At 40.8% G+C, this 15,116-nt stretch overlaps 2 protein-coding genes across 2 annotated transcripts; both read right to left on the bottom strand.

The window, feature by feature from the left end:
* Positions 1-1,323: 1,323 nt before the first annotated feature.
* LOC109629459 (retinol dehydrogenase 12) lies at positions 1,324-9,735 on the bottom strand. The gene is made up of 7 exons (XM_020087179.2): positions 9,575-9,735; positions 8,938-9,050; positions 6,953-7,108; positions 5,876-5,980; positions 4,113-4,322; positions 2,742-2,934; positions 1,324-2,551 (listed from the first exon to the last, which is right to left on the bottom strand). The coding sequence occupies exons 1-7, from the start codon at positions 9,583-9,585 to the stop codon at positions 2,449-2,451; spliced, it is 891 nt and encodes a 296-aa protein (XP_019942738.2). The 5' UTR covers positions 9,586-9,735; the 3' UTR covers positions 1,324-2,448.
* Positions 9,736-10,591: 856 nt separating this feature from the next.
* LOC109629458 (retinol dehydrogenase 11) lies at positions 10,592-13,635 on the bottom strand. Its single transcript, XM_020087178.2, has 7 exons — positions 13,481-13,635; positions 13,008-13,123; positions 12,525-12,680; positions 12,318-12,422; positions 11,878-12,087; positions 11,240-11,432; positions 10,592-10,949 (listed from the first exon to the last, which is right to left on the bottom strand). The coding sequence occupies exons 1-7, from the start codon at positions 13,492-13,494 to the stop codon at positions 10,847-10,849; spliced, it is 897 nt and encodes a 298-aa protein (XP_019942737.2). The 5' UTR covers positions 13,495-13,635; the 3' UTR covers positions 10,592-10,846.
* Between the last annotated feature and the right edge of the window lie 1,481 nt (positions 13,636-15,116).

Raw genomic sequence — 15,116 nt, forward strand, 5'->3', positions numbered from 1 at the left:
AACTCTTAAGATCTTTATTTTATAAGACCTATAAGATTGCACCCCCCTCCCTTTTTATTACAACAATAGTAAAAAGAGTTAACGCAATTTAAACTTCATTTATAACAATTGTATTCTCAGTCTTTTTAAAACTAGGCTTTAAACTAGTGATGACATTTTTAACAATTAAAATATTTCTGACTGTAATTGTGCAGATATGTATATATATTAACTTTTTTCAACCTAATGTAAGCAGCTTCTTTATTATTATAAAATAAATATACCCACCCACCTCCTTTCTTGATAAGAGGCTACTGACGCTGCAGTTTAATGAAGCATGTGAACATTTCGCTGTCGGTTTGTTACATTTAAGTGAGAATTTTTCAAAACTGCTGATTTACTATATTAAATTTCTGGTCACAGGAAAGTTGACTGATGGGATGTTTTTATGTGTGATTATTTATCCAAATCATAATTACAGCCCGACCAATATGGATTTTGTGGGGGCTGATACAGAGATAAGGGAGTTATAGAATTTCAATTCCTTTATTTCAGCATATATATATATATAGCCCTCTGTAGTTTGGCTTTTTTCAAGCTAATGTACTTACATGAGTTTGGGTCTCATGGTTGGATGATGAATCATATGTAATAATAATAAAATACATTTTTTTACATCAACATAAATGCATCTTTTCTTCATGGTTTAACTCCTGATCCCATCATGTCTTCTAAAGACTCATATCGGCTGATTTAATTGGTTAACTGTTAAATCAGTCGTGCTCAAATCATGTTTCATGTGTTGCTTAGAGGCAACGCTGTGGCCACTCCTCAATCTCTTTACACACCTACATTCCTTCAGTCTTACACACACCCCCATGTGACTCAGATTAACATAAGATTTGTAAATACTGTTCTATTGATCCGTGTTCTTTATTATTCTGTGCTGTGACAAGCACCACACTTAGTGTAATACTCATGCCTAGAAAAAGATAATATTCTGTACATGGATATCAATTAATTATCAGAACAGTGAATAATATGAAACAGTGCGATGCTGTAAGCAGCAGGATTCAAACATTACTTTTCACTTTAGTCACTCTAACAAAGTGACCTTGGAATCTGTCTCATTGAAATTCAGTCATCTGTTTGGGTGGCACTGACTGAGACCTTAAAATCCTGAGTTCTCTCATTACTAAAACTAATCTCACCTAATCTCTTTTAAATCTCAGAGGCAAAATTCATACCAGTGTCACATGTCACTGCATCTGAAAAAGTCAACCCAGCAGCCTGTCATCAATATACACACAATCACAACTCACACATGCAGCAAACAAGCCAAACTTTGTTTTTCATTTTAACAGCTTTATTTTTTACATTATGTACATGCTGCCGCATCGTCAGAGGCTTTCCTAGCACCTTGACATTATAACCACATGTAACCATATTGTGGTTACAACTGTTACCGCAACAGGAAAGACCTCTGATATCACAGAAGAAAATGTAGTGAAACAGTTGTAACCGCTCATCCTGGAGCCGATCCCAGCTGACATCAGACAGGAGCTGTACATCCTGGACAGATCACCAGACGACCACAGGGCTGAGAACCAAACAACTATCCAGGCTCACATTGACACCTACGGACCATTTAACCTCCAATTACTCCAGTTAACCAAACCTGCATGTTTTCAGACTGTGGAAAGAAGCCAGAGTACTCACAGGAAAGCCATGCAGGCACGAGGAGAATATGGAAACGAACAAAAGGCCTGGGCTGTCTGGATGGTTTGAACCCAGAAGCAAGGGAGGTGAGGCCACCCAGTGCCACCCACTACTCATTAAAATGACATTCTGACACTTTAAGTGCCACAAAAGAACAAGGTAAACCTTTTCCTATTGCCATCTACAGTAAGTGCATTACTTCATTCACATTCACTTTTCGAGACCGTTTGGAGCCAAATTGTTCTCATCAGTGCCAAAAAACGTTTTGTTCCACAGGACTCTGCAAACTGAATGTTTGGGAAATAAGTAAGAAAGAATTTCATGATGTGTCGTCAAAAGCAAAGCTAACATCTTCGCAAACTAGAGCAGCATCTGCAACACAGAAACAAAATCAACTTAACAGAGAATAACCATATAAACTAGCAAACGTATCGTGAAAAGATAATTCAAAATGATTTCTTCAATATTCTACTGAGTAGAAAAACAATCTGACAATATGGGTAAAACATGAAACCCTGTTTGATCAATGCAATTTGACTAAACATAAGATTCTTTCCATTATGTATAAAATAAGGCTTCAGTCATATTTGGACCATATTGTACTTCCAGTTATTAAAATACATCATTTTCACAACAGTAACAGAAACAACAATGCCTCTTTAAGTGCTTAATAGTGCTGTTTGTTTTTTTAAAGATGAAATTCACACTTAACATACAACGTCCTCCACTACACAGTTAATTTCCCATTGTTCACTGCCAGGTGATGCCAAGCATGTTGCAGCTGATTTCCCACAGTTTCTGGGCTAAGTCGTCATCGGAGGCCGCCCTGGAGCAGCGTGCAGGGGCACAGTCACTGAACACACACAGGGACAGAGAATGGTTGTTACGTACTTTGGTGTCTTTATGTGAGTGTTAAACAAAATTGAAAACTCTCAAATAAATCTTTCTGTTAGTCAGCAGGTAGTAATAGTGAGCAGCGTGAAGCCGGCACTGCAGAAGCGCTTGTGTAACCAGTTGTACGTTGGCTGAAATACTGTGTGTACCTGAAGTACCCCCCGCTCTGACTCTCCAGGCCGGGCTCCACGGCGCAGTAGATGGTGGTCTGAGCTCCCTCAACTGTCGTCTTGGTGAAAATCCGGAAAATCTTCACAGCCACCTGGATGCACTGGTGCTGGTGCCTCCACAGGTCGGACTGCACCACCCCCGGGTGCAGAGAGAACACGCTCACCCCTGTTCCTGTAACATATGACAGCACAGGCACCTGTACAGTCACTTAAACTCACTGTATAATCATGTGAACACGTTCGAGCACACATGACCCTGTTATTTGCACATCCATAGAGCATCAATGACTTTGCATGCGTGATCTGTTGGCAAATTCAAATAAAAAGCTCCATCAACCATGGTGTTTGTATTTCATTTTTATTTTATTCTTCCCTTTAATGTTCAATTTGTTTGTTTCTGAGTTATAATGGGCTGAGTTTTAAGAGCTGCACTCAAGATCTGTGGAATCAAACATCAGGCCAGAGAGTTGTTTTTTTAATTAAAGTCATTTCTTTCAGTTCTTGCCCATTAAGCAGAGAGAGAAAAAAACACTGGAGTGAGACAACAAAATGGCTCACTTCCAGTGAAAGTCTGATTCATATGTAACAGGAGTCTTCTTCCTCCGAATGAGAAAAGAAGAAAGACAAAGACCTGAGCAACAAATCCAGTGGTAAAATAATGTCAGTCTGTTCTCATGTTAAACTAAAAACATTGCTGTCTGCTTTCTGCTTTATATATATTAACATATCTTAGACTTAGGTTTCATTTTATCTAACTATCTAGTTAACTACAAAGCTATATTTCTCAACTCTTTCCTTTCTCAAGTCTCTCAACAAGACTATTTTTCATGTATTCATGTTCACACATTAACAGATTTGTGTATAATTGAATTGTATATAATTCCCATTATCATGTCTAAAACAGATTGAATTGAATTCACTCAGCTTAATTAAATACAGTTATTAGATTCAATTTATTGCATTTACAGTTTTAAATTTGAAAAGGATGCATTGAGCATGTTTGCGGTTTAACAAACCACAAAGTATTTCATATCAAATTTTATGCTTTTTGTGTATTTTTGAGTCCATTTATTGTCTGGTAATAGAGGCATAGGTAGGTAGATAAGTAAATGTTTTTTTAATTTTTATAAAGGCAATTAAAAGCATGACTTCTAAGTAATTAAATTGCAATAATGAATAAATCTATTATAATGAAATGTATTTATTATTATTATTTGGTAATTGAGTAAATTAAACTAAATACATTAAGGTACATTAACGTAAAACCAATCTATTTACTCTTTCTTCCATCCTGTGACGTTTCCTTCTTTTGGCAATAACTCCCTGAAAATCTTGGCGGCCTCAACTCACCATGTAACTGTTTGGCCAGTGAACGTGCGAACAGGACGTTGGCCAGCTTGCTCTGTCCGTATGCCTTCATGGTGTCATAACTCCTCTCGCTGTTGATGTCATCCAGTCGAAGCCCCGTCCAGGTGTGGGCCACCGACGCCACGACCACGATACGGGCCGGAGCTGAACGTTTGATGAGGTCCAGCAGCAGGTGAGTGAGCAGGAAGTGACCTGAGGACAGTCAGGAGACACACACCTTTCAGGCCCTCGCTTCATGCTACATAAATGTTTGTGTCTCATGCAGGAACAAATGTTGTGTCATCTTTTGGCTTGTGGTTTTAGCCCCTATAAAGTGCAATGCACACAATTTTTTAAATAAACACTGAAAGGAGCTGTCCAGAAAATCCGGTCCAGACATTTTCTGGACTTCACATATGAAGAACACTGCATGCGATTGTCCGGGTAAGACACCAGTCGCAACAACAGCAACATTTCCAGAATATTGAGATGAGCGGTGGCGTCAGGGTGGAGCACGGAGGAGGGGGGACATGACGTGTAAACTCTGTTTTGGAAAGCTCAAGGTTTTTGTTTCCAGTACATCGACACCAGCATCAGCTCTTGTTGACAAAAGCTCTTGAATCTTCCTATCTTCTTCTGCGACTTCAACTTGTATGGCCCCTCTTCTTCATCATGACATATTTGTATTTTTCCAGTTTTGCTTCCATCGTGCGTTAGAAACATCATCAATACACCCATTCGCACACTGTGACTATGCTACTGTATTCTCACATGGACTCACTCCAACATTCTGTGAGCATTTTACAGGGCGACTGGCAGGAGAAGCCCCCCGAGAAGATTTCAGGAGAATATCCGGCCGCAGCTGTTGATGAAGGGTTGATACGGTTTAATTCCTCCTGTGTGGTGGGTGAGAGGTGGGTGTCGTGAGGACAACCCACTGAGCACTGACTCATCAAGAACAGGACACTCTGATCTTGATAGATCTGGCTGCTTGTATTTGACATTCATTCAACTTTGTTTACGACCTCAATAGAAGAAAATCACAATATATTAGGAGCCAGAAAGATGAGATAATAGCATTTTAATGTAACTCACATTATTGCTCCTCAAATGGTAAAAACAACGACTATATTTAAACAAATGGAAACAATAGAGAAAGATTGATTTCTGTTCAGGGAACACATTCACAGTGGCATCAATGTAAAGTGTCACGTCTGGTTCCAATGTGTCGCTTCCCGTCCCATTGTTAAATCTTTCCTGTTGACCAGAGTTTATCATTGTTTAACACGCATGTGTACATTTACAGGATGTTGGTTCATGTACAAGTACACAGTAATGTATGTGTGCATGTGTGTTGAGATGTGTGGGTGACTCGAGCACAGCGTGTTCCTCTCTCTGCCTGGCAGTGATAAAAATACCTCGGAGGAAACAATAATTTGGAAGGAAGCCAAGGTCCAACGTGGGGGAAAACGCTGACAGTTCCAAGAAAAAAGTGACTCCAGATCGTTTTCCAGGCTGATATATTGGTCCGCTGGGTTTGACGGGTGCGGTGCAGCTCGTTAATAGGATGCAGTGCAGGAAGAAAAAATATTTTTACCCTCTTTTGTGGGAAAATCCCAATCACTATATTATCCTATTACTGGAAAAAATACATATTACAGTTTATGTTGCATCAATTACCAAAACCTCTCTGTCAGTCATCCTGCAGATAAACACATGAACAGCCATGAGTTTTATGTCATGGACGTAACTCAGAGATGACTTACCCAAGTGATTGACTCCCAACTGCAGCTCAAAGCCGTCTGCAGTCTTGGAGTAGGGACACATCATGATGCCTGCGTTGTTTATCAGGATATTCACTTGCTTCTCCTCTGAAAAGCACATTAGTCAGTCAGAAAAATGATAAGTTAGAATAAATGGCATTAATGGCAGTTCATATTTCGTGTATTGACTACATTCATATGTGGCTTCTACAGATTGCATCTCATTAACTCATGCAGACACATCAATGATGGCAGAGCATTAACAATTCAGAGGAATGTTGAGCCTGGTGTCAAAGAGACAGAAGAGTCAGGGTCTGAACTACCAACCCTTTTCACTTTCAGTTGCTCTTATCACATTGATGTTTGTTCAAGTGTCGTATATTGGGGTTGTGATGATGTGAAGACGATGAAGGAATCTCCGATGACACCGTCTTAACTGTATAAAATGTTTATTACCAAAAAGTTCAGCATCAATACAAGCAATGCAATCTGCCTATGGAGAGATCCGAAGTCAATGTGAATCTCTCCCGCCTGGAGAGAGATTCGGAGCCAATGTGAATCTCTTCTAAGGGGGCAACTTCAACTCCTCGTTTCTATAGGAGGGTTGTTTTCGTTAATCTAAAGAAAACACATCTGGTTTTCATCCAGCTCTTCTCATCCGTCCAGTGACAGGGAAAGAGGGCACTAGCTCAAATTTAGTGTACCCCTTAAAACTGTGACCTAATGCCCTATCATATATTTAGGCTTTCTCCAAATTCCTCAGGACCTGTGGGCCTCGAACCCAAAGATACATTTATTTTATGGGGAAGACTACACATAGCATTTCAGACACCACACAAGTTTAAATGTTTCCAGTAAGTTTGGGTTTAATTTGTTATTTGATGTTATATAACAAGGCCACATGTTGACAGCTGAGACTGACTTGTGATTGGTCAAACATGTGTATTGACAGGACTCCAAATGCACAACATGGTGATGTTCGTATGCAGGATATTAAAGCTTAATTTCTGGATAGTGGGAGGAAGAAGGGGATGACCCTTCATCCATCTTTAGAATCACTCTCTGGTTAGTTCCCTGTACCTTTGATTATGAGTTCAGCGAATGCTCTGATGGACTTGGTGTCGGACAGATCCAGTTTCCTGATGACGATGTTCTCGTTTCCAGTGTCTTCCAAAATGTCTGTCCGTGCCTCCTCTGCTCTCTCCAGGTCCCTGCACGCCATCACGATGCGTGCACCTGAAAAACAGGATTATTATTATATGTTTGTATTACAAGTTTCTCACGGAATGCAAAAACCTTGTCATGTGAAACTGTGTCGGATGGGTACTTGGTTCCCACAAAGATAAATTGTGCAACAAGTCAATTTTACATCATGATAAATCACAGGACAAAGAGAATAGCTTGCCTTTATGCACTAATTGCTTCATACTCTGATCATGACAGTGATTTAGTGTGTGAAGAAGAGTGTCCCACACACAGGAGATTTAAACCCCTCGAATTTCCCAAAATCAAAAATTCACACTGAGATGCCTGCGTCAATTAAAGTGGACGCACCTAAATCTCTCAGAGAGCATTTGATCTTCCTCTGATGTTTTCTAAACTCTCACTCAGCATCTCATTTAGCCGACCGCTCCGCTCCCATTAACACAAGGCCCTCTCAGCTGTGTCATTCTCATTCGCCTCTGACGCAAATTACGATGCATTCTCCTTAATGAGCCCAGAAAGGGGCTCTGAGGACACATACACACACATAGATGCACGCACACACGCACACAAAATAGCCGTTGTGCTCAGAAATGAAAGAAGAGGAGAACCATTAATCTGTTGGAGCGTGGTGTCTGTATCCCATCACAGTGTCTTTGTCTCTCCCCTGCTGCTCCCATGTGGGAAAACCCAATTGTTCCCACATTTCGCTGGTCGTCAAGTTCAACCATTTAAATAAAACGACACACAAACAGTGAGGGTGGAGGGAGTCAAGTTAAAGATCACCCAGCAGATGATTACATGCTGTTATGCACGCATGAATAATGCAAATGAAGGGCAAACAGAAACAAAGTAAAGCCTGATCATTGTCTGGATATTCAATTCAACAACTTTTCAAACGTCAACTTTTGTCCTTTGATAGCAGTGAGTATATGAACATTTCACTTTGTCAAGATGGGAAATGAATCTTAATATAAAAGTTATAACCAAACTGATACATTATTAAAATGGCTGATGGGAGGATGCTGTGCCCCAAGCAGCCACCTTCTCTTATGAATCCTTGCAAATCTCATCATGTTGTCATCATATTATAACATAATTCCATTTGTGGCAAAGTGATTGGACAGAGGATTCGCCTGAAACAAGAAGCACTGACATTCATCTCCTTTCTCTCACTTTTAATTTAACCTTTTTTCCTCCTTTATTTATTAGACTGTAAAACTTTGGGTTATACTTTATAGCTTAAACATTTATTAAAATTTATGATTTCCCATTAACAAACTGAATTGCCTATGCAGAACCACTTTTCATATAACTCGCTGTGTGTGTGTGTGTGTGTGTGTGAGCACTACTGGGAGCACCCTCCCATCTCTCTTTGTTGCTTGTCTGGCTCGGGAGGGGAGCAGACCCTCACAATGCTCCCTCTGTCCCCTCGATGCCTGGTCTGTCTTCCATCTCTGCCATTTGTCTTTTTCGTGGATTTGGTGAAGTGTTCAGCAAAGATGCTCGTTTCAGTTGACAAAGCAAGTTTCCTTCCTGTCTGCGTTTGGCCTTTGAATACACCAAGTTATGCTGGTGCTATCAAAATCGCTTGACATAGTCCCCACATGTAATAAACATGTCTAATCCCACCGCAAACAAGTGAGACGGATTAACCCTGATTCTGTGGTGGAGGTCTGGGGACAGAGGGCACAGTTAAAGATCATGCTGTGTAGCTTTAAAGCACTCATGCATTAGGAGCTACAGGCTGTGGAATGTGTCACAGTTTGAGAGTTTGCAAAAATGAAAAAGAGTGGAATAAAGAAAAGAAATGGGCAGAGACACAGTGTGACTCAGATGGACACAGGTGGACTGTGCAGTACCTCTTCTCGCCAGGTCCCTGGCTGTTTCTTTGCCAATGCCGGTGTTGGCTCCGGTGATGATGACTGTTTTTCCCTCCAGCCTCTCGTCAGAAGACCAGCGATTACAGCACACACTACAGTGGGCAACAAGCACAGAGCATCAATACAGGAGGGATAAGTTTTCTCTCCCTATTGCTGGTGCTGTCAGGGATCTGCTTTATCAACAGTCATTCAAAAAGCTGTGATCCTGAGTGTTATTTTTCCTAAAACATAAGAAATTGTGGAAAATGCTAACAGAAAATCACCACATTAACAATGACATCCCACATCCGTGTTTCATAGCACATTATCTCCACTGACTGAGCCAACGATATAAAAATATGGAAATAACTGGGTTTTTTTCCACAACAATTCAAGTAAATCTTCATTTCCTCCACGTCCACATGAGGAAAAACAATCACAGTAAGTGGTTAAAGTTCTTCTTTTTAACCAAATCATTGTGCAGTAATACACCGGTGCCCTTTAATCTAGTGCCAAATCTGGTGGCATGTTAAAGTGTAATCCCCTTTACATTGCTCACATTCCTGTCATTAGCAGAGCCACTTTGCACCTTTATACTTATACTATGCAGCCTGTGCTTTTTCCTTTTCTTTCCTACCTGTGGTACATTCTTCCTGAAGAGCCAGAGGAAAAAATTAATAAGTAAAAACCATCCACCTCACGACCTGAGCAGGAAATGAACTAGACACGCTCCTTCTCTCCTCACCGACACTTCATCAATGGATTTCTGGCTGTCTCACTCTCGCTCTCTCTTTCTCTCTCTCTCCCCCACAATGCTGTCATCGCACATATGCCTGGACCAATCAGGAGCGAGGCTGACGCATAAATTGATTCACAAGTTCCAGGCTGAGGAGGGGGAGAAGGGAGGGAGGGAGGGAGTGAGGGGGAGTCAGCCTCCTGCTGCTGGAGAGACTGGGGTTGTATGGACTGGGCTGACCCGCCTGAGAGAGAGAGAGAGAGAGAGAGTATGTCAGGGTGCTGATACAGTGCAAGTGTTTATTTGAAAGAGGAGGTGTAAGAGAAATGTGAGTTTATCTCACATGGATGCTCACACCGGGTCTATTTCTTCACTCCATTGAAGGAACTATTGGGTTTTTCTATAATAATAAATCTCCATGTTCTTTCTTAAAGCTTGTAGGCATGTAATATTTGCCTTTACTTATAGTTAAAATTTGTTTTATTTTTATTGTATTCATTTTCACTGCTTTATTTCTTATGTGGCCAACATTTCCTAATAATAATAATATTTATTTTATTTTACTTGTAATACACTTTTTAGATTTAACACTTGTTTTATTCTCTGTATGTTGGGATTTGTTGCTATATGCATATGGAATTAAATTATCACAATAATACTCCAATAATGTTGGAGTATTATACAATTTTTTTTTTTTTTACTCTAAAGTCAGATTGGACCAGGCTGTTAATTCCTAATCCCAGTCATGAGGATTTCCAAATAAGCTCTACACTTGAAGAGGAAAAAAAATCGTGTAAATGTGGAATAACTACTTCAGAGCGTTAGCTGTGTGATTGTGAACAACTGTGATTGTTTGTGTGTTGTCTTTGCTTTATCACTGGGACAAATAATAATAAACCAGTTCAGACCAGTCAGCAGTTTGGATTAATCAGAGAAGTTTTTTTTATTAACAGCAGCTCTGATCTTCTCCTTCTCCACAATCTATTTGCAGCTTTCATCACACATGACTTTCACCAATCAGACTCCACTTCAGTCTAGTTTGTCCATCAACCCCGTCACATTTTCAGCATTCAGCAAATCCAATAACATCATTTATGTGGTATTGACATCGTCCACTATATGAACTCATGGATACTGATTCATAATATATAGGAGGAGAGCAACTCTGCAAGTTTATCTCCAGCAGATGCCCAGCAGGTGGCAGCTCACAGCCCAGAGCTTCACGGCAATGCCATCATCCTGACCTGCCCTGCAGCTCTTTGCAATGGCACAGTCCCTGCAGGGAGAGGAGAGGAAAGGAAAACATACGGAAAGAAAAGGAAAAGAAAGAAAAAGGAAAATAAATGAAAGGGAAAGGAATTAAAAGGAAATGGATGTGGGAAACACAGTTATTACCTCCTTTGTACATTACATCATAACATTTTAATTCTCTTCCCATTTTTAAACAGCCTGTCCCTCATGTCTTCATCTGATTTTGTCACATGATGACATGTTTGTATTTGTAGCTTGTTATGTGACTTGTCTGATTTGAACTGGTTGATCTGGGTAAAAACATTTCACACTGACCTGTAGTATCCTCCTGTCTGCAGCTGGTTCTCGGGGGTGACGGTGCAGTAGATGGTGGTGTAGGCTCCCTCTGCGGGGGTCCTGAACAGCAAATTGAAAGTCTTGATTATGTCCACAACAGGGCGCCTTATGTGCCTGGTTATTTCAGTGTTCACCATCCCGGGGTCCACGGAGTAAGTCGTCACACCAAGGGCTGGAAGGAAAAGGACAGGGGTTTGTTTAACACGACTCGCTGTGGTGTGATATATCTCATCAAAATATGAAAATGAAAGAATGAAACAAAGAAAAGCCTTGAGAGTTGTGTATGATTCGTCAAATGCAGGTTTGCTGCATGGGGTCAAAACCCAGAATCCATGGCACGATAACTCCAGTTCGTTATCTAGTATTGGATTTTTATATCAATATGTGTTTTTAGATCGATGACAATGACAGTCAAAGTCAAATACGCATTGGTTCTCTATGATGGCTATTTCCGACAAACATGTGTTTTCATGGTCTGCGTCTCGCCCGAAGCACTAGTGGTAGAAGCATGAGACTCTCACACTCGCAAGAGACGCATTTACAATTTGTAATGCACAGTGAAAGAGACGTAAATACACAAAGAGAGACATAAACATCCCCGCTGCATCATCCCATACCCTCAGTCCTCTTGGCCAGCTCTCTGGTGAACAGGACGTTGGCCAGCTTGCTCTGCGCGTACGCCCGCACGGGGTGATAGTTCTTCTCGCCGCTGAGATCTTCGAAGTGGATCCTGCCCATGGCGTGAGCTGCCGAGGACACGTTGATGATGCGGGATGGGGCAGAGTGCTTCAGCAAGTCCAGTAACAAGAAGGTCAGGAAGAAGTGGCCTTGAGAGGGAGGACGGGCGGTTACACAGATTGAAAAGGTGCAAAATTAGAATTATATGCAACTTTAGAAAAATCCACAGGATCCACAGAGAGTGAAATAAGTGGCCCCCAAAGTTCCTTGTGACGCCCCTGCCTATAACTTTATACAGGGACAACCTCCCATGACTGATGCAGACGAATACAAATAACAGATAAAATTTGATTTGATGAATTGAAATTGAATCTCCTACCCAAGTGATTGACTCCAAACTGCATCTCGTATCCATCCACTGTCGTGGCATGAGGGCAAATAGCCACGCCTGCATTGTTGATCAGGAAGTGAAGAGACCTTTCACCTGGGAAACAGAATATCTGCATTAGAGTCTATATATCTAATGCAGATATTTGGTAGCTTGTGTGTGTATGTGTGTGTGTGTGTGTTTTTGTGTGTAACCCACTGTTGTAGACATTCTCGGCAAACAGGCAGATCGACTTGGTGTCAGCCAGATCCAGTTGCTTGGCGACTACCCTGGCCCCCTCCACCTCCCTCATGATGTCACGGACGGCCTGCTCTCCCTTTGCCATGTCTCTGCACGCCAAAATCACCCGCGCACCTGCCGAGATTAATGCCTCTTACTGGTGTGCGTGCTTGCATGAGCATGCAACGTTGAAATCTGATCATGGTGAGGTGAAGCTGAGCATCTGAGTGTTTGTGTCTGACCTCATGACTGTCTTATATTTAAAAAAGAGTAGGAATCCATTTTCATGAGCATTATTGGCTTCAGATAAACTGTTTAACACTTGATTTGTTTTTTTGCACAAGCTATTCATTATTAAATCTTTCCACACAGCTATTATCACTCACACAGGTATAAATAAAGAACGTGTCATTCTTAATTACTCGTTATTCTGTCTCTAGACATGCAGCTCTGATCACTTGCCTCTGCTGGCCAGGTCCTTGGCCGTCTCTTTTCCAATGCCAACATTAGCCCCCGTCACTATAGCTGTCTTTCCCTCCAGGGACACATCTGAGGACCACTTGGAGACAAACAGATACCTGAGGGATGAAGTGTGAAGGTAGAAATGATGACACCAAACATGAAATCCATCCTTTAACCATCATAAGAATGAAAAAGAACATTATGGCGTTTACATGACATGTTTGTTTAAACTTACAGTTGCTATCTAAGTAAGTGGATAAAGTTTAGCACCTTAAAGGAAAAACAGTGTTTTCCAGAAACTATACAGCCATCATGTTATATGAAGTTAAAGGTCACACCCATCATGCACCTGGGTTACATAAATAAATCAGGCTTACATCTGGTACTTATTACTGGAAAAAACACTGTGTTACTAAAAAAAACAGCCAGTTCCACTTGTTTATATATAATATTCAGCATAAAACGTTTCTTACCTGACTACTTGCATTTCTACAAAATTCAGATATCCTTCCTAAAGATTTGAGCGACTCCTTATTTCACTCGTGAGGTTTCAAGACTGAGGTCCAGAGAAACAAAACAGAGGACAGATATAAGAGAGAGAGAGAGAGAGACAGAGAGAGAGAGAGAGAGAGAGAGCCAGGGAGGACAGAAAGGAAGAATCACAGCATTATGTCCCTTGAAGAATCCTTCATATTGTATCTGGATGTCATAAAAATAACAAATCCCCTTCTGTTGAAAGGCTTCAATCGTATTAATCAATTAAGGTGAAATTTCAACACGCTTCACAGAGGGCAATCACATGACACCCACTGCTGTGTTTAATAAGCCGAAGTAACAGTGAAGCTTTTTGTGTGTTTATGTAAAGCCATAACATTTCATCTTCTTGTTCACATGGCTCAGTCTCTCCATCGGCTTTTGGGCGATTTGATCAGAAGCAATTCATCATTTTCAAATCCCTTCGTATCATAATTTGATCATTTGGCTGCTCTGATCCTCCATCAGCAGATTCTGCAGGTTGAGATTGGAAAATCCGGATCTGCAGGTGAGGCGACTGTAATTTCAGCCTTTCACCACTGTGGATTTCCTGGTGCTTTCCACAGGAAGGTCTAATGTGAGCATGTTATTCTGATTACTTCTCTGGGCCAATAATATCACTTTATCTGATCCTTCAAAGGGCTGCAGTTTGAAAGCTGAACCATCATTCACTTACTTTACTTCATGTGATTAACTTTGTGCTCTCTCGCTCTCACTCTCTCTCTCATTTCTACAGGACACTACTCAACATCAACAACAACGATTATTATTATGATTATTATTATTCCTGATATCCTTAATGATTTCATTACATCTATAAATATCACTCTCATTATTTTCATTTTAACCAGCAGTCAGACAAAACTTAAAAAGGATGTTCCTCTCTCTCTCTCTCTTCCCGCTCCCTGCTCATCCTAACCGGTCGAGGTACATGGCCGCCTGAGTCTGGTTCCAGAGGTTTCTTCCAGTTAATGAGGGAGTTCTTTTCTCTCCACAGTTGCCAAACTGTTTGCTCATTGTGGGAACTGTTGAGATTCTCTAAAAATGTTTAAAGTGCCTTGAGATAATGTACATTATGATTCAAATTTAAATGAGACCACAGGTGATATCTGGTGGATTTAGGATCTGCTCGTAAAAACCTTGCAGAAGATTAAAAAATCTAAATGATCACATTCGCCTGATATTTGTCTTTTATTTTGTTGTGCTAGCAGGCAGGTGCCACTGGGGGGTGTCTTCCTACATATCTCCAGTCAAATGAGAGGCTGTTTTCACACACGCATGTTTGTACTTCTGTCTTAATGACTTAATAGATTCCTTAGGCCCTAACCCTAAACCTAATTCTAACTCTAACCCTAAAACCAAGTTTTAATCCTCAAACAGCCCATTAAAGGTGGGTCAGAAAGTGAGGACTGGCCAATATTTCCTCACTTTCCCAAAACGTCCGTTAGTCTGTAGGTCGTGGGCTCAAAATGGTCCTGACAAAGATCTGTACAAGTACACACACACACACACACACACACACACACACACAGAGCTGAAATCATTTAAAGCTCCAGTGAGGTTCTGTGTTGTTCA

Source organism: Paralichthys olivaceus, chromosome 17 (genome assembly GCF_024713975.1).
Source record: "Paralichthys olivaceus isolate ysfri-2021 chromosome 17, ASM2471397v2, whole genome shotgun sequence".
Taxonomy (NCBI): Eukaryota; Metazoa; Chordata; class Actinopteri; order Pleuronectiformes; family Paralichthyidae; genus Paralichthys; species Paralichthys olivaceus.

What these genes read in the sequence shown, in the direction of transcription:
- LOC109629459 (XM_020087179.2), bottom strand. An exon ending in GTTGGGAGTCAATCACTTGG is followed by an intron (nt 4,323 to 5,875) that starts GTAAGTCATCTC and finishes GACTGTCCTCAG; the next exon opens with GTCACTTCCTGCTCACTCAC. An exon ending in CAGAGCGGGGGGTACTTCAG is followed by an intron (nt 2,552 to 2,741) that starts GTACACACAGTA and finishes GTGTGTGTTCAG; the next exon opens with TGACTGTGCCCCTGCACGCT.
- LOC109629458 (XM_020087178.2), bottom strand. An exon ending in GTTTGGAGTCAATCACTTGG is followed by an intron (nt 12,088 to 12,317) that starts GTAGGAGATTCA and finishes CTCCCTCTCAAG; the next exon opens with GCCACTTCTTCCTGACCTTC. An exon ending in GCTGGCCAAGAGGACTGAGG is followed by an intron (nt 11,433 to 11,877) that starts GTATGGGATGAT and finishes TTTTCCTTCCAG; the next exon opens with CCCTTGGTGTGACGACTTAC.